This window comes from Elephantulus edwardii, unplaced genomic scaffold, assembly GCF_000299155.1.
Source record: "Elephantulus edwardii isolate Elephantulus edwardi_28Jun2011 unplaced genomic scaffold, EleEdw1.0 scaffold00134, whole genome shotgun sequence".
Taxonomy (NCBI): Eukaryota; Metazoa; Chordata; class Mammalia; order Macroscelidea; family Macroscelididae; genus Elephantulus; species Elephantulus edwardii.
The window spans coordinates 6,987,869-7,012,772 of NW_006399884.1; the positions used below are offsets into that span (position 1 = coordinate 6,987,869).

A 24,904-nucleotide genomic window follows, 5' to 3' on the forward strand; every position below is an offset into this window, starting at 1 on the left:
GGGTAGAAATATTCCTGGGAAGCTTAGAAATGCATTTTAATTTCCCAAATGATTCTGAGGCACGAGTTAGAAAAACGGCTGACCGTCACTAAAATATGTCAGCACTTCTTGTTATAAAAAAAATTTGCAATTCAGAATGGCTGTATGTGTACCCAAATATATCTAAATATACACACATCCTGGTGCCGTGGACACGAATTGGCCCAGGTAGATTCAAAAGGGAGTTATTACTTGTAACTAACCTGAAATTCTGTATTGGAAGTTCTTTGCTACAGCAAGTAGTTGTTGGCATTGTCTTTCTTTTGGCTGTAATGGTTACATATCTGCAGGACACCTGCCAACACCAAGACAGACGTCCCCGGAAATCGGAAATGGGCTCTCGTGGGACACGCGGCACGCGTGCAGGACCCTCAGCTAATTCTCCCTTGGGTGGAAGCGCTCAGCGGGAGCAGCGGGCCGGGCACTGCAGGCTGCAAGGCTGGGTCATCTGGGCGTGGTGCTGACTCTGGCCGGAGAAGGCGGGCCTGAGGACGAGCAGCGGTAAATGGGGGACGTGGGGGAGAGTTTGACCGGGCTGGTTGGGTCCCCCGTCTGCAGTTTCCAAAGCAGCTCTTCGTTGGTTCGGCTTAGCCTCTTCTTTTCCTGGGTTTCTTTCTCCACGTATTCCTGGAGATTCGCATTTTCCTCTGACAGCTGTCTGCAAGGGGAGGAAGACACACCATCAGATGGCGGTCATGAACTTGAGAGATTGATTGGCAGGGCAAAGGGGGCGGCGGATGCAGGGAAGTCAGAGTCTTAGCAATGAAGAACCTCAGAGGAGACATGATTTCTCTAGGTCCCACTATCTCCATTCCTCTCCTCTCAAATCTGGATGACTCACACCCTCTGCCCATGGAAGGGGAAGCATCATTATGCTCCCGGGAGAGTCTGAAAACTGAGCCTAACTCCCTACCATGAGCCTGGAATCCATGCTGGATTTTAAACCTGCCTTTCTTTGCCTAACAGCAGTTCCTGTAACCTTGATGCTGACCTGCCATGTAAGTGTCTTTGCTCCAAGGTCTGGCAGGTGTAGGATATCACAATCTATTCCCAGAGGATGTTCCCACTCTAGTCAGACATGTGAGATGTGAGAGCGTGTGCCCGAGGGGTCGTGGTACACAGCATTATTGATCAATCTTTGCCATGGACGCCAGCAACAGACATGATTGAGGAAGCAATTTTGCTAATACGTTCCCAAAGAAACCTGACCTGGCAGTGCCCTGAGATCATCTTGTAATGGACAGAAAGGCATATACCTTTAGCCAATCATGTAATGCCATCCACACGCTAGGCACAGAAACCTAACAAATTCTCAAGTCTCAGAATCCTGCCTTGGAGTCAATGTTGCCTGATGGTCTTCAGCCATTTGTGACTGTTTTAACGTTCATTTCCTTCTGCAACTCTAAGTAATGTGTCTCCAGCCAGAGGCCTTTATCACTTTCTTACCGTCTCTATCTCCCAATAAATGTCTTTCACTTTTGTTTAGGGGATTCTGTGATGCTGCCCCAGGGCAGAGGAAAAGGAGTGGTGGAAGAGGAGAAGCAGCAGTGATAAGAGACAGTGGAGGGGTGATGGGAAGGGGCAGTCGGAGGGGTGACCCAGAGGGCAGCATGGAGGCACGTACGTATGCGTGCATGGCCAGCCACCAGCAATAATAACAGCACATGGGAGATCATGGCAGGAGACCCCTCTGACCACCCAATCCTCCTCAAGGATGCCTGTCCCTGACTCCTGCTCCCACCATGGTGACCCCCTGCCTCTGTTGCAAGGGCTATGAATTCTCAGTCCAGCCTGGAAACATTGATGCCTTTATGTCCTCTGTCCTAAAGCCCTTAGGAGTCTTGGTAGTGTTAAGCATTTGACTGCAAACCAAGAGGTCAGCAGTTCGAGTCCACCAGTTGCTCTATGGGAGAAAGTTGAGGCAGTGGGCTCCCACAGAGACTACAGCCTTGGAATCACGATGGGCAGTTCTCCTCTGTCCTTCTTGGATGCCAGGAGTTGGAATTGATGAAATGCAGTGGGCTGGGTTGGCTTCACATTTGCTTAGTCTTTTTAAAACAGTGAAGTCAAACTTAAACAAGGGCAAATAAGTTGAGGCTCCACAAACCACCTCCTCCCTGGCAGCGGGACTCAGGACAGAGGAGGCTTCATTCTCGTGCACTGATTGCATCGATCATAACAGTGCGTCAATGCTTCCCATCGTATTCACTAAGGTCCTGCTGACCCAGAGAGCTTAGGTCTTGGAGCTCTCTCTTGAGACATCAATAAGGACACCCTTGAATGGGAGACCCTGACACACTCCTGGGACAAGAGAGAAGCCCAAACAGGAACTCTTCCAGACCTTGCCCGATGCATCTCTTTACTCGAATCCTTTCTGGTTAAAATAAATGGATAACTATGTGGACACCTAATGGGATAGTAGATTAAGCACTGGGCTGCTAACCAGAAAGTCAATGGTTCAAACCTACCAGCTTCTCAGAGGGAGAGACATGACACAGTTAACTCCTGTTCAGACCTACAGTTTTGGGAACTTGACGGAGGGTTACAAATGAGTCAGGATGGACCCGACGACTGTGTATCATCTCTCTGGTGGCACTTCAGGTCGAGCCTTAGGCTGCTAATCAGAAGGTCGATGGTTTGAAGCTACTAGCCACTTTATGGGAGAAGAACGCAGCAACCTGCTTCCATGAAGATGTGGAGCCCTGGACACCCTGTGGGGAGGTTCTACTGTCCTCCAGGGTCAGACCTGACTTAGGGCAGGGAGCTGGGCCTGGATAAGTATAGAAAGTGTACCTGAGCTCTGTGAGCCATCCTAGAAGTCATTCCAGAGAATTCTCGAGCCCACCAGAGGCAGTGGCAAGCGGTGTTGTCCTATTGGACATCGGCTGGAGGAATAGCACGCCTGCTGTGAAGGGCCTGCTCTGGGGAGTTGGAGTCAGAGAGAAAAACTGCCACGTGGGAGGCTGCTGGCGGGATGATGGAGTGGGAAGGTGGAACATGCGTTAGCCTCACAATCTGGAAATCAGATTTAGGGGCCACTATTCACACAGACAACACCACCGAGGGCCTGCGGGGTTCAGCCACAAACCTCTGTCCCGTGGCTGTGCTCCATTCCACCCACCTTCCCATGGTTGGGCTCCGCTCCACACAGTGCCCTGTGGTTGGGTCTCCCCTGCCTGGGCTCCTGCAGCTGACCCAGAAGACACTGAGGGACCAAGGGAGCCCGGGCAGGTGGCTGGTGCTTGGTAAGCTTCTGGGGACATTCTCAAACCCAAGGGCTCAGACTCCTCCAGGAACGAATCCACACTTCCCAGCATGGCAGTTCCTTGCTACACGTGTTTACTGGTTTCTTACATTTCTCCATGATGCAACAGACTCTAATGTAGTGGTAACTGTGGGGCTGTGTGTCCTGTTGAAGGTAGGATTGCTGTGAGTCAGCTGGCTTGGTAGCACCTAACAACAAGAAGACCCGGTGGAAACCCGCTGGGGCAGCTCCACTCTGTCCTGTCAGGCTTCTATGAGCGGGGGTCAACTGGGTGGTGATGGGCATGGTTTCCTGGTTTAGGATCCACTGATAAAGGCAAAGGTAATAAGGTGAAGTGATGTAGTATCCTTGTCATATTCACTGCGGCCATCACTCACACAAGCATGTGAAAGCCGCTTACTGAACAAGGAAGACCAAAGGAACATTTATTTACGTCTCTGAGTTGAGGTGCTGGAGAAGAGGACTGAATATCCCATGAACCACGAGAACAAACTGCTGTCCCAGCGGAAGTGCAGTCAGAGGGCTCCTAAGATTGAGGGTGATGAGGCTTCATCTCACGTACTTTGGGCTTATTGTGAGGAAGGGCCAGTCCATGGAGAAGGACCTTGTGCTTGGAAAAGTAGGTCAGCAAAAAAGAGGGAGACCCTCAGTGAGATGGGCTCACACAGAGGCTCCAAGAGTGGACACAAGGACCGCAGAGACTGTGAGGATGGAGCAGGGGGTGCTGGGTGTGGTTTTGTTGTATTCGAGGTGGTTCTGAATAAGGGCATACTTGATGGCACCCAACAACAACACTCATTTGGACCAAGAGTCAGTGGGTGTGAGCCTCTCTGCTCAGAGGGAAGGGGGCCTGGGCTGTGGGGCAGCACAGAGCCCTGGAAGACGTCCACAGGTAACGCCATCTGCAGGTGACCCTGCGCTGCTATCTCTCAGCATGGACACGCAGGCCCACCTACCTCGTCACGACGGTGTTCTGGTCGATCCTGGCTTTGAGGTCTTCGTTCTGTTGCTGGAGCACTTGGATCTTTTCCTCCAGGAGAATGTTCTTTTCTGCCTACAGAGGAAGCAGTGTTTAGGGGGTGTCGGCACCGCCACAGATCAGCAGGAACTTGCGGCCTTTCCTAAAGGCTTCACCAGCCGGCCAACAGCAGTGTTTCATTCACAGCAGTTTACAGTCCATTCGTGGGCTGTTAAGGTCACTTTAGAGAGACGTGACTGGCATTTCTTTGTTACACAAAATAAGACAGAAGATACCAAAACTCACTGTACATAGTAAAAGCATCACTAAATAAAACTGCTCAACAGATACACTTCTGTAGAGTGCATTTTACGTAAATAACATGCACCTTACATACGTTTGCCATCTGGTCCCTTTGCCCAGGAAGTAACACACTACACTAACTTCTTAACAGCAACATGTGAAAAAAATGTTGTAACAGCATATATAGAAAATAGAAAATATCTCCTGAGGAGAGAAGTACTTGGCAAACAAATGTGGAAGGTGCGTGTTACATACGTAATATAGACAACAGGTATAGTGGGCAGCATGTATAAGGAGCCCTGGTAGCACAGTGCTTTAGGAGTTGGGCTGCCAACCCAAAGGTTAGTGGTTCTAATCTACCAGGTGGTACAGGGGAGAAAGATGGTCAGTCTCCTCCTATAAAACCATGGTTTGTAATTGACAGCAATATGTTTTGGTTTGAGTAGCACAGTTTTTAAAACACCCAGCTGCTTACAGAAAAGTTGGTTATTTGAACCAGCCGTCGACTCTGAAGTAGAAAGAGGAAGCAGTCTGCCTCTGTGAAGATTACTGCCTTAGCCCCCTGCGGCCAGTTTACCTTGGATCTGTAGGATTGGTCTGAGTTAGAATCAACTCAGTGAGGAAGGGTTTGGTTTGTTCACTTTGGGTTTTGTATTAGGAGACCCGGCTGTACAAGTCCCCGGACTCTCTGCAGACACACCACTCACCAGCTTTTCCAGCTCCAAGATCTTCTTCTCCTGCTGGTGAATCTGCTGGTTCTTCATCTCCAGCACCTGCTTCAGACTGTTCATATCCTCCTCCAGGTGCTGGTAGGGAGCCAGGGCAACCTGCAGGGCAGAAGGCAAGAGGGTGAGGAAGCTCCACGGTCACTGTCTGCAGCCTGTGCCTGTCAGTCCTCCCACAGATGGCCGGTCAGCCCTCTCCAGATGGCCGGTCAGCCCCACAGATGGCCGGTCAGCCCACAGACGGCCGGTCAGCCCTCCGACAGACGGCTGGTCAGCCCTCCCACAGACGGCCGGTCAGCCCACCGACGGCTGGTCAGCAAGCCCATGGACGGTCAGCCCACAGGCGGCCTGATAGTGAGGAGGAGAAGGAAAGACAACAGAGTGTGTGTGGAGGGGGGAAGAAGAGGGAGGGAGAGAGAGAAGGAGGGAGAGAGCAGAACAAGTGAGAGCCAGAATGAGGAGAGGAGAGAGAAGGGAGACAATTAAAGAGCAAGAGAGGGAAGGAGGGAGAGAGAGAGAGAGAAGGGAGAACCAGAGAGAGATGAGAGAGAAAACGAGAGAGAGCAAGCAATGATGAGAGAGTAAGAACATGAGGGAAGAAAATAAAAGAGAAAGAAGAGAGAGAAGAGTGAGTGAGGAAGAACAAGACTGAGAGAGGGAAGGAGTGAGGGAGACAGAGAACGGGAGAAGAGGAAACAAAGAGGGTGAATGAGAGAGAAAGTCAGGGTGGGGGCAGAGAGACAAAATTGACAAAGAATGAAAGGGAGAAGGGAGAGAGATGGGGAGGTAAAAAGAGGCGGAAAGTGAGTGAGCGAGGAGAGGGAAGAGTGAGACAGGGGACAAAGAGGATGAGAGAGTGAAAGGGGGAGAGGGAGCACCAGGGTCAGGGAAGGAGAGCGGGAGGACAGGGATGGACAGAGGACCTCCCTAGGAAGATGTCGCCACCCTGGCAGGACCTCCCTGTAGAAATGCTTCTCCCTCCCACTGGGCAGGCTGGTAAGACCCAACTCTGTGGAGGGGTGGGCGGAGCTATCACCCCAGAAAGACTGGGGTGCTGGGACTGCTGGCATAACCAGACCAGCCCTAAAAGGAAACCCATGAAGGAGAGGAGAAAACATGATGTCGGCCTTTACCCGTTACTCAGTGGGCAGGGTCCCCTGGGTCCCAGCTGCTATGGCGAGGCTCTGTGCCTGGCAGGCAGGGGCAGAGGTTTAGAGAGGAAGAGATCCATTGTAGAAAAGGGCCCTTCAGAGTCACCCAATTAACCAAATAAAAAACCACAGGCCAGGTCTTTCTGCAGTGGAGCTGTTAGGTGGGTTCGAAGTACCAATTCTTTGCAGTTGAGCCCTCAGGCACTAAGTCACTAGGGCGCTTTACTGTCGGGGAGGGGTGAATTGTGGAGAGAACTGTGGGTTGGAGGAGTCCACAGCTCTCCATGGTGCCCACATGGCTTTGTCTGAAAACCCTGGAGGTTGTAAGCAGCTGTCATTTCTGTATCAGATCAGCAGGGAGAACTACTCTGGGGAATTCAGGAAGCCAGGCGGCTCCATGGAGGTGACATTAAACACATGGGACACACAGCCATATTACCTCCAGCTGCTCCTCCGTGTTCTTCCTCAGTGCCTCCTCAAAGCGCCGGGCCCTGTCCCGGAGAGACTGGCTCTGGAAGGTCAGTGTGTCCACTTGGTCCTGGAAGCAACAACATGACAAATCCAGTTCAGTCACTTCAAGTGGACCATGATCAGCCACTCCCATGGCTCCACTTTGGCCAAACTGTAGACAAGCCTCTTAGGTAATCTGTGACACCAAAGAGGAACATTCTTTTAAACAGCCACTCAGATGAGATCAAAAGAGCCACTTCTGTGCAGGGAGAAAGCTTAGAAGTCAGAAAGGGATCAAAAGGGCAGATGGAAATGAGAGTCACAGGGAAGGAGTGGGAGGAGTGCTGTTCCACTACCACGGCTGCGATCAACATCACATAACAAGATGCGTGGAAAAGGCTGAACGGAACACCAATTTGCTCTATAAACTGTCACTGGGTGACTCCTGTGTGGCGGAGTAGAATTGCGCTCGGCAGGACTGCCTTTCCTTTAAATCTTTTTATTACTTTATGGTGGTGTGGTCTGTAGGGAGTCATGCTGCTAACCCAAAGGGGTGTCTCGTTGGCAGTGAATCCATCAGCTGATTCAAGGGAGTAAGATGGGCAGTCTCTTCCTGTGTCATTTACAGCCTCAGAAACCCATGGAGGGTCAGCTCTGTGTCGGTTCTGACTCGACGGCAGTGAGTTTGAGTTTGACCTGATGGGGTCCTACTCCACCCTGTAGACTCCAAGGGAGTCAGACTCAGCAGCCATGGGTGTTGGTATCCCTCCACCCACGAACTTTTCTCAATCCCACCCCCTCTACCCTAGCCCAAGCCACTTCAGACTCCTTCTGGGACGAGTATCCTGCTTTTCAACCCTAGACTGCAGACTCGATTCATCCTCTCTCATCTGACTCCCCCCTGCCCTCAGAAAGAAGTGAGTGGTTCTATGCTTGACTGCTAACTGAAAGGCTAGTGATACCTCAGAAGAAAAGCCTGGCAACCTCCTTCCAAACTGCAGCCACTGAATGCCCTGTGGAGCCCAGTTCTTGACGTTCACAGGGTCACCCAAATTGGCTGGGGGCAATGGTGTGCACTTTGCCGTTGGGGTGAAGTGTGCATGTCAGGCCCTGTGTAACTTGTTAACTTTCCTCTCCTCCATCAGGCGAAAGTCTTTCTGGGAAACCTTCTGAGCAGGGTTGTCTTCTCCCTCCCTGTGTCTATCTTCTTCTCATTCATTTCCACTTCACTTCAAGGAAATAAGAACCCCACAGTGCCATTAAGTGGTAAGTCAGCACACTTGTCAGTGGGTGATTGCATGCACGTGATTTAATATGAATTCTGTTGGCAATGAGTCAATAGAACTGCTCACGGGAGATTATGTCGGAGGGAGCTGATGAGTGCCAATCATGGCCTGTTGGACACGCTGGCTTCCCCCCGCTCTTACGACCACCTCAAGGCCACAGTCACATCCCAGGAGGAGCACATAAAACCAACAGCATCTCTACGTGACCCTGTGCAACCTCAGTGCTACCAAAGGAAGCACATCCACTAGTTCCTTCCTTCCACTGAAAAGCAGGAACCATCTGAAGTCTTAAACGTCAGTGAGTCTTGCTCCCTGGACCTGGTCTCTCCCTGTCTGGAACACAGAAGGAAGCAAAGCCTAGCCACAGAGAAAGACTCAGTCCCAGGGTCTAATGGGTCATGTGAACATCCACCTCCATGGCCCCGAGACCAGAGGGATGAGATGGTGGTAGCTACCATGCTGGCAGGAGGAGATACTGGGCAAAGTGGAGGAAAACAAAAGAAAATGAAAAACATCAAGAAGGCCAAACTGACTGGTTCACTAGAGACTGTGGAGACCATTATCCTTAGTCAGCCTTCAAAAACTTAGAACAAAACTCACCTCTGTGACAGCTTTCAGCCACACAATAGACAGGCCCACACCAGGGCTGCACTCACTACTTAGAAATAGCAACCATGTAAGAGTTAAAGGGCAGCATTTGCCTAAGCACAAATCCCAGAAGGCAGGGGTAAGGGGAATCGGTTAATGAAAAAGAGAATCACAGGGAGGAAGTAGGAAGTATGCAGTTACGTAGTGAGGTCATGAAACAAAATGTGTCTGAATGGATGAATGGAAAACCATTTTGTTCTGTAAACAAAATGTTATGTAACCATTGTTTTGTAAACATTTTGTTCAGATCACAAGGGAGGGGGAAATGAAAGAGGATGAAAAAGAAAATGACAGTATACACACACACACACACACAATCCCCAAATCACAACAAACTCCTTAGGCGCCCAAGATGGATTCAGACTAACAAGCTGTGGCTTTGCTGCCTGGTTGGCAGATGCACAGGGCCGGAGCTGCACTGCTGAGTGCAGGCAGGAGGGGCCCTGGTTTTCCTCTGGGGCTGAAGCCTTTATGTCAGGCTCAGGGTCTGGCTCAGCCTGGCGACTCAGGAGTCAGCTGATGGCAGGATAGCAGCAATGCTGCTGATGAATACCGCAGCCAACAGTGACTGCCACAGGAGCAGGGGGTCTGGGCAAAGGGGTGGCTCACCTCACTTCTCTCCAATAGTGGTTTCTGAAGCTGCCATGAAGGAAGTGACTTGACCCCCTGTCATTGGGTCAATTCCACCTCACAGTGATCCTGTAGGTTGGGGTAGAACTACCCTGTAGGGTCTCCAAGGCTGCCCTCTGCACAGATGCAGACTGCCCTGTCTTTCTCCCATCAGTGGGTACAAACTGCTGACCTTTTGGTTAGCGGCAAAGCACTTAACCACTGTGCCACCAGGACTCCTCTTAACAGCACTCACTCACTCATTGCCATCAAGTTGGTTCTGATGCATAGCTGACCCTCCATCAGTTTTTTAAATCACACGGGAGGAGATTAACTGACCATCTTTTGCCCGTGGACCTGCTGATAAATTTGTACCACCAGAGAGGTGTGACCTTTGGATTAGCAGTGCAACTACGTACAAATTTACTACTGGTTACTACTACCCTGGCAGCCTAGTGTATAAGGCACTGGCTGCTAACCAAAAGACTAACAGTTCGAATCCACCAGTCACTCTGTGAGATAAAGATGGGCAGTGTCCTCCTATAACGATTTACAGCCTCAGAAACCAGTTGAGGATCAAGAGTCATGATCCACACGACAGCACAGGTGGTGTGGGGTGACAAGGATTCAGAAACACTTACCAGGAGCCAACTGTGTGCTGTACACTCTGGCTGGTGGGTGCTGCATGTCAGTGTCAACTCATATAGGCCCTGTGCTGTAGGGAACCGCCCCACAGGACTGGATTGTACTGTGTGTGGATCCATCACCTGCTCTGCTGCGGAAGATGCAATCTCTTCCTGCACAACTTACAGCCTCATTGGGTCAGCTATGAGTCAGGTCCAACTCGACAGGACAACAACAACAACCTTTATGGAAGGAGCCTCGACGGCAAGTGGTTCAATGGAAAGGTAGATTATTCAAACTCATCAGCCGCTGCCCCATGGGATGAGGCAGTCTGTCGTGAATACCACAGTTTAGGAGACCTGTTGGCCATTCTTCTCTATCCTACATGGTGGGTTTCTAGCAGATGGGATCAACTTGGTGGCACCCGACCATATCAACTTATCTTACAGAATAATCACACTATTAGAAAAAGTACAGTATCTATTCAGAAGCAAAAATAAGCAATGCAATGTTCAGCATAAAAATCTGGAAAACAAAACAAAAATATTTGGAAAAAAAAAACAACTAACCAAAAGATTGTAAGAAGCCCTGGTTGGTATGGTGGCTAAAGCACCCCACTGGTAGCCACCAGATGTTGGGAGCCCCCCAGCAGCAGCCCTGGAGGACACAGCCCCAGCCATCTGCTCATAGGGGAGACAGCCTTGGAAACTACATCTGTGTCACAAGGGGTCACTGTGGAAAGCCTGGACGGCACACGGGAATGAGCCACGGGAAGCCCACGCAGGCTGTGGGGCCCTCTGGTGGACTGGAGGGTTGGCAGGCAGTCCACTTCTCACTAAGACTTCTGGAGCCACACTGGACAGATAGCAGGGACACTGGGATCCCCCACCATGATGGGCTCTCTTTGTGTCTCGTGCATTGGCAGGGGCAAGGGAGACACAGAAGAAGCAATGTCTCCATCTATTATTACAGCTGCTGGGTCACTCCTGACTGCTAACCAAAAAGCTAGGGTTTGAACCCACCGTGCTGCTTCCTGAAAGAAAGGCAAGTGCTTTACTTCCATAGAGATAAGAGCCTTCCCGGCTCACAAAGGATCATGATGAGCCGGCCCTGCGCAATGCCACCCAACAGCATGAAAACCCAAAGCTCATCGCTGTCGAATTGGAGCCGACTCACTGCTGACCCTCCAACAGGTTTTGAGGCTGTAGCCTGATGGGAGGAGACAGCCCATCTTTCCCCTGTGGATTCACACTAGCAGAGAGGAGGTGCTGTACAGACTATGCCACCAGACTCCCAAACTCTAGAGATTATAGCATCCCATAATGCCCAGCCTGGGAAACCCTCATGCTTATGAAAACAGTCCTGCTATGCTTTTGGTTTCTATCCTTGGGCACAGATCTGTCCTAACATCCCGGGAAGCGCCTCCTCAGGGACAAACCCAAAGCAACCCCAGCATTGTCAGGGCAGCCAGCACACAGGCTGCTATGTTAACACCGGAGTTAAGGAAGTAGGAACCTGTAACGACAGCCGCAGTTTTTCAAAATTTTCTTCCAACTCCTTCTTTTCAAGCTCGTGAGTCGACATCAGTTCTGGAAAGGAGACAACAAATTGTTAAGTTGGTCCTTCTTTTGAAAAGGATAGGACAAGAATGTAGTCACACGAAGCCTAGGGACGGTGGCTAAATGAGTCACCACTTGAGGGCATGGGAGCTTTGAGCTCAAATGCCTCCACTGACCTGAAATATTATGTGAAGACCAGTTGTTATTTGGAAGAGAGTGCAGGAGAGAGGGAAGGTAAATGGGGGGTGAAAAAGTAGAAGAGATATCAGGTGGAAGGGAAATGGGGGCGTGTGGCACACTCATTTACACGCACCCAAACACAGTCACACACATTCATATACACATTTACTCAGACCCACTCATTCACAGACATACACACACCCACAATATACCCTCACACACACACTCACACACTCTGTCACAGGCATTACCACACTTATAACATAATCTCTCACATACTCATGCACACACACACTCTTACAGACACACATTCATACACACACTCAGTCACAGGTGTGTACACACTCAACCTCTCACACATTCACTCGTGCACACACTCTCAGAGAATCACCTGTGCACACATTCACACTCGTGTGCACTTGCACACGCACGTCCACTCCCTGCTTCACCACCACCACGCAGACCTGGCTGCTCCTCCCTCTGCCAGCCTCACTCTTGTTCCCCTCCAAGAATTCACCACCCAGGCTGGGGCCGAGGAGGGAGCTGCCCACTAGTGGGGAGCCGCCACCCTGAGCCTGCCACAGAAGGGCGTGAGAGGAGGCCAGCACTGTGGCATCAGGGACACCCTGGTGGTTTCTGGGTTGCTATGAAGACTGCCCCACCCAGGGCTTGCTGGAGCGAAGGCTTCCTGGGCAGATTCCGGCAGAAGGAAGGCCTAATTGGACGGCTCCCTCCTGGATGCTTGACAGCGATGCTGCTCCAGAGTCACCCTGCAATAGTCTGCAAGTCAGGCAGACAGGGTTGTCAGAGAAGAGTTATTAAGCACAGAGGGCTCATTTTCCTCCAGATGGGAAGCAGCTTATTAGCCGGCTGCAGCCCATCTCGTTCTCGCTACACAAGCAATTTGTTTTCACATTTATAACTGGAAGGAGGAAAGGTCTCATTAATCAGCCGGGATCACAGCTCAGCGCTGGAGAGTATTGGAGCCCCCAACTCCCTCCCTGACTGGCAGGGGCTGCAGCCAGAAAATGCTGGTTTACACAGACCCAAATGTTTTAACGAACAGTGGACAAAGTCTCCAAGAAATCCAGTTGGAGTCACTGAAACTTACTGTATTTCTGCATATGGCATGGATATTGCACATCAAAAACCAACACACAATGGAGTGACGCAGTTGAAACAAGCATAGAACGTGCAGTGTTATTTCTGTAAAAACAGCTCATTTGGACAAAAAGGTTCAGTTTTAACTTGACTGATCTAAAACAACATGGCTTTTCCCCAAGGGATGGGTTTGCACAGTGACAGAGCATCATCTCAATCATAATAATACAGTTTTTAGGCCATGTCTACACAGGCTGACATCATCTTGACATGTTTGTGGTGGCCTCTGTCTACACTTAGACTTCCTTAGTTAGAACGGTCTATTATTTATGTGAGAATCAAGGACAATATCAGGGTTCCTGACATCATATCCGTTCATAGTCCATTTCTGGAAGTTACTTCCTACATTGCAATGATGGGCTGTAGGGAAATTCCAAATGACTCCAACAACTCAATGGAAAATGAAAGTCAACGTCGCATCTGGCAAGAGGACATACCTTTCCTGAGACCTATAGGCCCATCATAAAGTTCTTTATTTGGGATTCTTGACACTCTGCTGAGCACTAAATGACTGTACTTCTTTTTTTTAATTTATTTTATTATTTTGTGTGTGTACCGTCAAATTGGATCTGTCCAGTATAGGAGGAGATTGCCCTTCCTTCTCCAGCAGAGCATCTGGTGGATTTGAACTGCGTACCTGTGGGATTGCAGTGCAGCTTCTTGCCACTCAATGACTGTACTTTAACATCAGACCAAACCCACTGTCCTGATTGGATTCTGACTCACGGTAACCTTGGAGGGCTTCTTTCTAAGGTTGTAAATCTTTACAGAAGCAGACTGCCTCATCTTTCTCCTACAGAGCAGCCAGCTGGTGGATTCAAACAGTTACCATGCATTTAGCAGCCCCATTCTCAAAACACTAAGCCACTAGGGCTCCTGTATTCTTAAGCTCCCAAAACCACTGCTGTGAAGTCGATTCCAACTCCTGGTAACCCTCCACCGGGTTTCTGAAGCTGCAAATCTTTGCAGGAGGAGACTGCCCTTCTCCTCTGGAGCAGCTGGTGGATTCAAACTGCTGAGCTTTCAATTAACCGCCAAACACATAACACACTTTATCATGTGGGTTCAAACTGCCAACAATTCAAGTAGCATCTGAGTGTTTAACCACCTGATGGAAGGGGTCCTTAAAATCTTATTGTTGTTGTTTGTTATTATTGAGTCAGAACTGACTCACAGCTAACCCTCCAGTGGGTTTCCAGAGGCAGTAAATTGCATGGGAGAAGGTTACCCATCTTTCTCCTGGGGAGCAGATGGTCAACTCAAACTGCATGCTTTTGGGATTGCATCACAGCTTCTTACCACTAGGCCACCAGAACTCCCTAAAATCTTATTAATGCTTAGTGAACATTGTACTTACTGTCATTACCTGCATGAAACCCCTTAAGCATTGAAAAGAATTCAACGTTGTAAAAATTGCTTTTAAGGAGACGTTGAAACTCCATTTCAGCCCACCATGGACATGGTCTATGAACGGGGCCTGTGGCAAAGAGCCCTGGTGGCTCAGTGGTTTTCGCATTGGGATGTCAACTAAAGAATCAGCCGATCAAATCTTCGTGGGAGCGGGATGAAAGACTGACGGCCTTGGGAACCCCTGTGCGCAGTTCTGCTCTGTGCATAGACTTGCAGAGTTGGGATCCACTCAAAGCGGGCTTGGTTGTTTTCAGATCCTGAATCCAGAGTCCTGGTGACACAGTGTTTAAGGTGCTGCACTGCTAACCAGAAGGTCTCTGATGGGAGTAAGATGAGGCAGTCTGGTCTCATAAAGATTGACCGTGTAGGGCAGTTCTACTTTGTCCTGTGAGGACCCTGCAGGTCAGAACCACTGGACAGTGATGGGTTTTTATAGGAACCAATGCAGAAGACGCAGGCGGAAGGGAAGGAAAGAATAAAGGGGCAGAGGCAAGAGAGGAGGACCGTGGGGACCCGGGACAGTACTGTGGCTTCTGCACGTGCATCTTGGGTCACGGCCCTGCCTGCCACCTGCACTGGGCTGGGGTGGGGGCTTACCTTGGACTTTGTGGTCATGGTCATCCTGCAGGATTGCAATGGCCACCGTGTGGTTGTTCTCCATCTCTAGGAGGGCTGCCTCATGGCTAGCGGTGATGTCTTCCACCTGAAAGGGAGCGGCAGTGGCTGTTACTCAGGGGCCGGGGAGGGAGGGGCAGCACAGAGAATGGGCACAAACAGTCAAGTGCTTGGCTAAAACGGAAAGGCTGGAGGTTCAGATTCACCCAGAGGTGCTTGGAAGAAAGGTCTGGTGATCTACTTCTGAAAAATCTGTCACTGAGAAGCCAGTTCTGAGGATAGCACTTCTGCTATGGCACACACGCGGTCGTCACAAGTTAGTGCTGAACCCATGACACGTGTGTGTGCGTGCGCACCCCTCCCCCCACTTGTCAGAAACTCTTTTATGGGCGAAATAAACCCTCAACTCTGAAAAAAAAAGGCCTTGTGATGGTGGTTAAAGAATTTGGAGGCCAAACAAGAGGCTGGTGGTTCAAACCCAGCAGTGGAGCAGGATGAGGCAGTCTGCTTTTGTCAATACTACCTCCTCAGAAACCCCACAGGGCCGTTTGCTCTGTCCTGTGGACTGCGAGGAGCAGGACTGGCTCACCAACAGTGACTTTGTTTGTTTTTAAGAGCTCCCTGAGGAGCTTTGGTGATGCAGTTGGTGAGCGCTGGGCCGGTCATGGTTCAAACCCACTGAGGTCATGGGATGTCAGCTTCTGTAGCAATGGCGGCGTGGAGACCCTATGCCCATGCTACCCTCCCCCCCGGGGCTGCTGTGAGTGGGAAGTGACTCAGTGGTAAGCTGGCTTGGATGTTTTCAAACAATTCCCTGGTGGTGCAATGAGTGAGTGCTTAGCTGCTAATAAAAAAGTTGGCGGTTCAAACTTGTCTAGTGGCTTGTGGAAGAAAGACATGGTGACCTGCTTCCACAAAACTAGGCAGCCTGGGAAACCCTCTGGGTGGTTCTGTTCCATCACAGGGGGTCAGAATCGTCTCTATGGTACCCAACAAGAGCTCTCAGCCAAGGGGACTTGAGACACTCTGATGGCAGGTGATAGGATTTGGACAACTTGTCCTGAAAGGAAGGGGAGGCTGTCCGGTGTACTGTGGGTCACCAAAGAAGGGACAGAGGCGTTAGACCTGCTGGTGGCAAATGTGTGAGGGTGAAACTCCTTCCAGACACCCTAGAATCCTAGATGGGACCCCCATAGTCCACTGCTGGGCTGCTGTACTCCCTTGTCCTTGAAAACATAACCTTGGGCCTCATGTCTCATCCAGAATCAAGGTTCTTTGGTCCTTGTCTTAGGATTTCCCCTGACCCAGGACTGAGGCTACTGATGGACAAAGTAGGCATGTAGTCAAACACCAAGACATCACTTAATGGTGTCCTGATGGTGTAGTAATTTAAGTGTTAGGCTGTGAACTGAAAAGTTAGCAGTTCAAATACACTAGTTGCTCTGAAGGAGAAAGAAGAAGCCATCTCTTCTTAAGATTTACAGCCTCAGAAATCCAATGGCAGGTTGTGGTGCGTCAGAATCAACTCAATGAAAGATGGAGTCGACGACAGTGAATTTGGGTTGGTTTTCCAGCATCTCTTAGAAGCCCTGGTGTCACTGTGGTAAAAACACTTGTTTGCTAACAAAATGTTTGGTGACTGGACCCTGTTAGTCACTGTGCAGGAGAAGGATGAGTCTATCAGCTCCCACAGAGACAACAGCCTTGGAAACACTGGGGGCAGCTGGCTATGAGTTAGAATGGACCTGATGGTGGTGGGTTTGGCCCTGCTGGTCACAGCGTACCCTGCATAGGTGAATGAAAAGGGAACAGATAACTCACGTTAGCCAGAAAGACAGAACGTGGAGCATTTCCTGGAAGGAGCCCTTTCTGAAGGTACACACGTAGCTGAGAGGAGGCAGCGGGCCCTCAGTTGCTCCAGATGGCTCTAACTTCTCTCCGACACCCTCCTACCCTCACCCGCCAGCATCTCTGGGCTTCAATGCACAAGCCTGTGCACTGTCCCCTCTGAAGCTTAATACCCACTGCTCTCCAGTCATTTCTGACTCCTGGTGACATTGCAAGACATTCTAAAACCCACTGGGTTTCTGGGCTGCACATCTTTTCACAGACTGCCTCATCCTTCTCTTGCAGAAGGACTGATGGGCTAGACTTGTCAGTCTTCTGGCTAACGTATCAACATTTAACCCACAGTGCAATCAAGGCCCCTTGAAGTCCAATAATATAAAATCCAAACACTCTGTTCTGGGCTCCCTGCGGCTGCATACCTTTGTGGGTGGAGACGGCTGACCTTCCTCTCCTGGGCTGGATGGTAGTTTTGAACCGATAATGTTTTGGTTGGCAGCCGACTCACCATGCACTGATGTTATTGGTGTCATTAGGTGCCGTTACACTGACTGTGACTCATTTAGCAAAGCGACCCTCGGACCCACAGAACCTCGAGCAGACCCTCTTAACCTTGCCCTGTCCTGTGCCGTCCTCACGACCTCTGACGTATTCTAGCCCGCTGTGACAGTCACTGTGTCCATCTGTCATGTTGAGGGTCTTCTTCTCTTCCTCTGACCTCTACCTTTCTCAGCATGCTATCTTTCTCCAAGGGCAGGCCCCTCCTGACAACATGCCCAGAGTATGTGAGAGAGAGTGTCACCATCTTAGCCTCCAAGGAACTAACTCTCTGACTGCACTTCCTCCACATCAGATTTGTTTGTTCTTGCCTAAATCAACAGGAGGTCTACGCACACACAATTCCTGGCCAACAATTCCAGGCTAGTGTCCCCGCATCTGACTAACCCCATTGATCAGACAGGAAAATGAGCAGTGTAGCTGTGCAAACAACCCCCGGAAATAAGACGAGGCATCGGAGGAAGATCCTGAAGTCATTCACCCACGGGGCAGCCACTGGACACCCATAGATGCTCTCCATCCTCTCAGTGCAGCTTCTGAGCCTGGGAGGACTGTGGAAATGGAACCTTCCCTGCTGCACACGATCTACAATTGCCTGTAATTAAATCACCAGTGTGTTCCTGTCTCAATGTGACATGATCAGGATTAATTAATATGACATATAGATACAACACACAAACCAAACCACCGGCATCGAGTTGACTGTGACTCACAGTGACCCTCTAGGATAGAGCAGAACAGCCCTGTAGGGTTTTTATAGGGTCATCTTCATCTTTGTCCTACAGAACCCCGGTTAGGTTCCCGCTGCAGTCCTCTCGGATGACAGCTTAACCACTCTGCTGCCACAGCGTATATGTATGTGTGTGTGTACACGTGTATATAGAAATGTACACATAAAATAAACAAATCAAACCCACTGCCCTTGAGTAGTTGAACTCACAGTGGCCCTACAGAACAGAAGAGCTGGTGGTGCAGTCTGTATTGTGCTAGGCTGCTAACCCAAAGATTTTAGAATTCCAGGGGTTCAAATCCATCAGCTGCTCTTGGGAGAAGATGGTCTATCTCTTCCCATTAATATTTACAATGGAGGGTTGATCTGAGTTGGAATCTACTTGATGACAGTGAGAATTTTTTAGTTTAATCTTTATGGAAAGCTGATAGTCTCATTTCTCTCCTGCAGAGTGGCTGGTGGGTTTGAACCAATGACCTTCCTTTTGGTTAGTAGCTGGGTGTTTAATCACTGCACCACCAGGGATCCTGGAGATATGAACTCAAAAACTAAACCAAACCTACTGTCAACTAGCCAATTTAAACTTACAGTGACCCTTCACCCAATATCCTAGGCTATATCCTAACAGGAGCAAAAGCCCTCAGCTTTCTCCCCAAGAAAGGTGGTGTATTTGAATTGTCAACTTTAAGTTAGCAGTCCAATACGTAACCCACCAGGAGCCATGAAGTAAACAGGTGAGCGTGTCAGCAGTGGCAAGGAGCCAGCTCCTTCTCAGGGACGCTCGCAGGGAGCGTGGGAGGCCAGCTCTGCGGCTCAATGTCCCATCTCTGTAACGTGAGCTGTACCTGTCTCATGTTTCCCTGTTTCTAACATCAACCACCTCCAGCACACAGTGCTGTCTACTTTTCGCAGCCCTCTCAGAAAGGCGGAAGAAGACGACCCCGAGATGACAAACATATGTCCGTAAATCATAAAGTGATGCAACAGATGAGATTTTTTTTACAACAGCAAAACCAAAACAACCAAGCAAGCAAACAGAGCACTATCAAGTCAATTCCAATGTAGGACGACCCCCCGATAACCCCCTGTGGCCCAGACCAGAATTGCCCCTGGGGTTTCTCAGGCTGTAACCTTTATGGAAACAATCGGCCATATCAGTCTCCCATGGAGCTCTGGGAGGGGAGGGAGCAGAACCGCTGACCTTTAGATTAGCAGCTGGATGCTCGGATGCTTTGCCACCAGGGCTCCCTATTTTAACAGCAGTACTTTTTATTTCTCTGCACTTTCTCCTGGGTCCCTGTGATTCACAAGACTCAGAGACACTGCCATCTGGGGCATCTATCCACAATCATGTCCAAATATTCACGATAATGAAGGCCCATTCAGCACTAAGTCAAGATCCACTGGAGAACCCCAAAGCTCGATTCAGCAACAATATAGCCTAGGTATGTAGTCTATAAGAGGAGCTCGCGTAGTGCAATGATTAAATGCTTGGCTGCTAATCGAAAGATTGGCAGTTCAAACCAAACAGCAACCCTTTGAAAGAAAGATCTGGCAAACTGTTCCTATAAACAGTAGAAAAACCCACGAGACCTGCCAAGTGGAGCTCTCTGAGTTAAAGTCAACTTGACAGCATTCAACAGCAACAACTCAACTCTCATAGCACATAGACAATAGACAGGAGAGCTAAGGTACAATAGTGATAAATACCAACCCCCTTTTGAACACAAAACAAATTGTGGACTCATTCTTGCCTATGGTGACCCCATGCATACAAGAGTAGAATTGTGCTCCATAAGGTTTTCAGTGGCTAACGTGTCAAAGTAGGTGACCAGGCCTTTCTCTCAAGACACTTCTGGATGAACTTGAACTGCTAACCTTTCAATTATCAGTGAGCAAATGAACTGTTAGCCTTACCTAAAGTGACTAGGCGGTGCAGGGAGGCATCTTGGAAAAAGAAAAACCCCACAGTATTCAGCTACAGCAACAAAGGAAGGAGGAGAGTCAGGAACAGAAGGAGGGCATGGAATGTGTGACTAGTCTCCATGAACAACTGCGTCCTTTGCCGTGAGATTAGAAGAGGACGGTGCTTAAGTAACACTACTAAATGTTTTGAATAGTCTATAGAAGAATTTTGATCAAAAGGAGGGGGGAATATAGAACAGAATTTAAAATTTTAATGGAATCCAGATTTTCTGGTGCCATGGAGGGTACACGAACCACTGGTGAAAAAAAAAATCTTTAAACCCTGATAAAAATCTTTAAACCTTAAACCAAAAATATCTCCTGAAGTCTTCTTAAACCCAACACCCAAAAAAATAAATCAAAACCTAAGTCCACTGCCATCAAACTGATTCGGATTCACAACAACCTTGTTGAACAAAATAAACTGCCCATGGGATTTCTGAGGCAGTAAGTCTTTACAGGAGCAGATTGTCCTAAGAAGTGGCTGGTGGGTGTGAACCACAGACCTTCTGATTGACAGCTAGGTTATTTTAACTAGCAACTAGATTTTTTTTTAACCACCGTGCATCAGAGCTCTTTATACACAAAACAATAGCTTGAATGGGGGATTAAACATCACGAATATTTTAAACTTAACTGCCATGAGTTGGTTCTACGTGGAATTAAGTGACAAGAGAAACTCAAGAGTAGACAGGAACCTTAGTGGGCAGTGAGTTTATGTTAACAGAGGAGGAATAACTCAGAAAAGGAAAATGGTCAAACAACTGAAGAATGTAGTCAACATCACTGAACTGTCCATGAAGAAATGGCTGAACTGGTGCATGCTTTGCTGTGTGCTCAACAAACACAAGTAAATAAATGATGAAACAGGAATAAAAAGGAAAAGGCCAGCTTTATTGAGAAGGTGATCCTGGAGGGAAGTTTTGTGGGGAAAGGAGTGAGGGAGAGAGGAAGCCATGCAGTGTCTGGAGGGAGGGCATTCCTGGCCCTTTCTAGGAAGAGCAGTGGGGCTCTGGGTGGCCAGAGGAATGAGGGGAAGAGGAGGAAGGAATGTGAGTGGTGAGTGGACATTCAAGAAAACTCACCTGGACAACAGGAACAGGGGCTTCTTGCTAACGTGGCCTGGTCCTTTCACCTGCAGCTCCCTTCACCTGCGCCACCCACAGCCCGTTCCCTCTGGTGGTAGCTCTGCAAGCTGAGACAGCGGGGCCTACGGGGGCCTATGGACTGACCTGCTCCTCGTGCTGACACCGGATCCTCAGTAGCTGGCCCTGGTGTTCCTCCTGCAGGCGGCCAACCTCTGCCTCGAATTGCAGCTGCAGACGGTCCTCCAGGGCCTGCAGCTCGGCCTGCTGCTGCCAGCGCAGCCGCCGGACCTCCTCCTCGAAGCGCTTCTCCAGCTCCTCTTTCTCCTTTTGTAGTTTCTCACATCGCGCTGTGTTGAAGGCTGTGGGTGAGGGACAGGCTGTGAGCACGCAGGCTGGGCAGGTTTAACCTCAGCAGGGCTGGGCTGATAAACTAGGTATCCAAACCCACCCACTACCATGGAGGTCACGCAGAGCAGAGCTGTCCCACCGGGCTCTCGAGGCCAAAATCTTTATGGTAGCAGACGGCCTCATCTTTTGCCCACATAGTGGCTGCGAGCTTTGAGCCTCTGTATCCCAGTATAATGGAAAGGAACTGTGCTGCCAATCTAAAGGTCTGCAGTTGGAATCCACTTCTGCTTCACAGGAGAAAGACGAGCAATCTCCTCCTGTGTGATTTTCTACCTCTAAAGATCCACTGGAGGGTCAGTTCTGACTCGATGGTACACAACAAACAACAGTCCAATCCTAGAGAGCTCTGGTGGCCTAGTGGGGAAGGAGTGCTGTTGCCAACAAAACCCAAAGGCAAGCAGTTCTAATCCATCAGCTGCCCCGTGGGAGAAAGATGGGCAATCTCCTCCTGTGATCTACAGCTGCTGAAAACCTGCTTTCTGGAAGGTCAGAGTTCCTTCCCTGAGAGCGAAGACGCTCCACGTGTCCACGAACCACAAGCATCCAGAACTGCGCATGTGCGACAAATGCTGACTCCTAATCCATCCCTGGCAGAGGAGCCTTAGATCCAATATTCTTTGTCTAATAATACTTCTATTTTAATGATAGCTTCCTGGACTGCAAACTTGCGCTCTCTCTCTCTCTCTCTCTCTCTCTCTGTGTTTTCTAGAAATTAGTGGATTTGTTAACCTGATTAGCAGTCCAACTTCTAATATGTGAGATGAAATATGAGGTGCATCTTTATGTCGTGAAGAAGGTTGTTCTTGCCAACCTTTTGGTTAGGAGTTGAGTGTTTAATCCCTGTGCCACTAGGGTACCTTTGGAAGGTGGTAGATCATTTCAAACCCAGCTGGCACAGTCCCGCTCGGGGGACCCTGGGAAGTCCCCTTCGAGGACTCTGGGTGCTCCAGGCTGAGTCTGCATGTACACCTCACTAGGACTTCCCATCAGGTACGGAGCCCTGGTGGCGTAGTGTGTTACGTATCGGGCTGCTAACCGAAAGGATGGCAGTTCAAACCTACCAGCCACTCTGAGGGAGCAAGAAGCACTCCAGGGGCACAGAGGTTTCGTGTCGGCCTGCTAACTAGAAGGTGGCTGTGTACTGTTGAGTCAGAACCAATCCATAGCTGACCCTCCAGGAGGTTTTCAGAGGCAGTTAATCACAGTGGAGGAGACTGCCCGTCCTTTTCCCATGGAACAGCTGGTGGCCTTGAACCAGGTGCCTTCAGGACTGCAGTGTAGCTTCTTGCCACTATGCCATCAGAGCTCAAATTAAAAGGTTAGCACTTCAAATTAAACTGCTTCACAGAAGATGAGGCAGTCTGTTCCCATTAAGATGTGCAGCCTTGGAAACCTGATGGAGGGTTGTCATGAGTCAGGATTAACCCAACAGCAGTAGTGGATTTTGGTTTTGTGGTCTGAGGAATGGGAAAAGATGAGGCAGTCTGCTGTGGACTTGGAAGTCCTACGGGCCAGGTCTAATCTGTCCAAAGAATCCCTATGAGTTGTGATCAACTCAATGGCAATGGGTTTGGTTTCATTTAAAGAACAGAAAGGCACCCAGGTGAGCTTACACAGTCAGGAGAGCAGGGAAGGGGTGAGGTTCGAAAGGCAGGGCCTCATGGTCCACAGGATGGTGCACTGGGGAGATAGAGACCTACAGGGCTAACTTACACAGAGAGCTTTGCTGTTGTCACCCATATGACAGGAGAACTGCCCCACAAGGATTTCAATGTCGGAATCTTTACAGGAGCAGACCACAAGGCATTTCTTTTCTGAAGCTGCTACGAGGGTTTGAACCTTCAACCTTTTTGGTTCGCACCCAGGTGCTTGATCAGTACACCACCAGGACTCTTTCAAAACTACATGTTGTTGTTATGGGCCATCAAGTCGTCTGCAACTCATAGCAACCCTTCACACAATAGCTCTGAACCCTGCTCGATCGTGAGGCAATCTCACTATCTCTGATACATCTTCCCTCAGGGCCCCAGTCACTGTGTCAATCCATCTCATCCACAAGGAATACCCAATCACAAAAGGAGAGCTAGGGAATGTTACTGAGTGAGAAGAAAAATCGGAAATGAAACCCAACATATTTGGTAAGCAAAAAAGGAAAATTATAGGGGAAGAAACGATTGGTTTAGGAAAGCAGCATTTATCTAAAAGATTAAGACCATCAAGGTTTCCAAAAAAAGAGGAGGAAGCAAAATAGCAATTCTGTGGTAAAAGGACACATGAATGAAGAAAAATACTATTTAAAAAGCCCTCCCAATAATCTGAACAAATGTGGGTTATTAAATAGTTATTGTTGTGGCTGGGTGCTGCTGAATCATTGTCACCTCACAGACACTCCGTGCAACAGAGGAGAACAGCCCCAGGGGGTCTGCTAGGAGGTCATCTTTACAGGAACAGATCTCCAGGGTGTTTCTCCAGCAGAGCTGCTGGGTGGGTTTGAACCATCAGCCTTTTGCCTGACAGCCAAACGCTTCACTGTTGTGCTATTTAGGCTCTTTAACAGGAGGCCACTATGAATGAACCATGGCCTTTAAAAGTTCATTCTAGTGGCTGCCTAGAGGAGGGACTGGAGGAGGAAGGACAGAGGCAGGGATGCCAGCAGTTGGCAGTGAGATGGTACGTGACTTTTCCTGAGGCTGTAACGTGGAGTGGATGGGATGAACCTGGAATGTATCTTGGAGTCAAAACTGACAGGTCTTTGTCCTGCTGATGCAGAAAGCTAGAAGGGAAAAGAGAAGCATCCCGAGTGACTCAAGGCTTCTGCTTTGAGCAATATGGTACAGAAGATGCCCTGCAAGAAAATGGGGGACTTGGGAGAGGCTGGAGATCCACCCTACGCATCAGGCACCCAGTGAATCTGCAATGAATTCACAGATCAGTTCATATCCATGCGCTGCCAAACCGATTTCAACTCACAGCCACTCCATGAGGCAGGGGCGAGCATCCCCATTGGGTTTTCTAGGCTGGAATCAGGAGAGCAGATTGCCAGGCCTTTCTTCTCTGGAGCAGTGCATGGGCCCGAACAGTCACACTTTCAATTAGCCACCGAGCAAGTACTTAATCATTGCATCACCAAGACTTCTTAGCATACATATTGTGGTGTGCCATCAAGTTGACTCCAACTCTGTAGAACAGAGTAGAACTGCCCCAGAGAATTTCTGTGGCTGTAATCTTAATGGCCAAGTTGTGCCAAGAAATCTGGAGAACAACCACTTGGCCAACTGACTGGAAGAGATCTATATTTGTTCCCATTCCAAAGAAGGGTGACCCAAC

The 24,904-nt window shown here is 49.3% G+C and overlaps 1 protein-coding gene across 1 annotated transcript in view; it reads right to left on the reverse strand.

The window, feature by feature from the left end:
* Positions 1-483: 483 nt before the first annotated feature.
* MTUS2 (microtubule associated tumor suppressor candidate 2) overlaps positions 484-24,904 on the reverse strand; it is a 393,542-nt gene continuing 369,121 nt past the window's right edge. Inside the window, 7 exon segments of the mRNA XM_006894071.1 lie at positions 484-697; positions 4,261-4,358; positions 5,273-5,392; positions 6,881-6,979; positions 11,574-11,647; positions 14,966-15,071; positions 21,314-21,528. Of these exon segments, the coding sequence (XP_006894133.1) occupies positions 484-697; positions 4,261-4,358; positions 5,273-5,392; positions 6,881-6,979; positions 11,574-11,647; positions 14,966-15,071; positions 21,314-21,528 (926 nt within the window).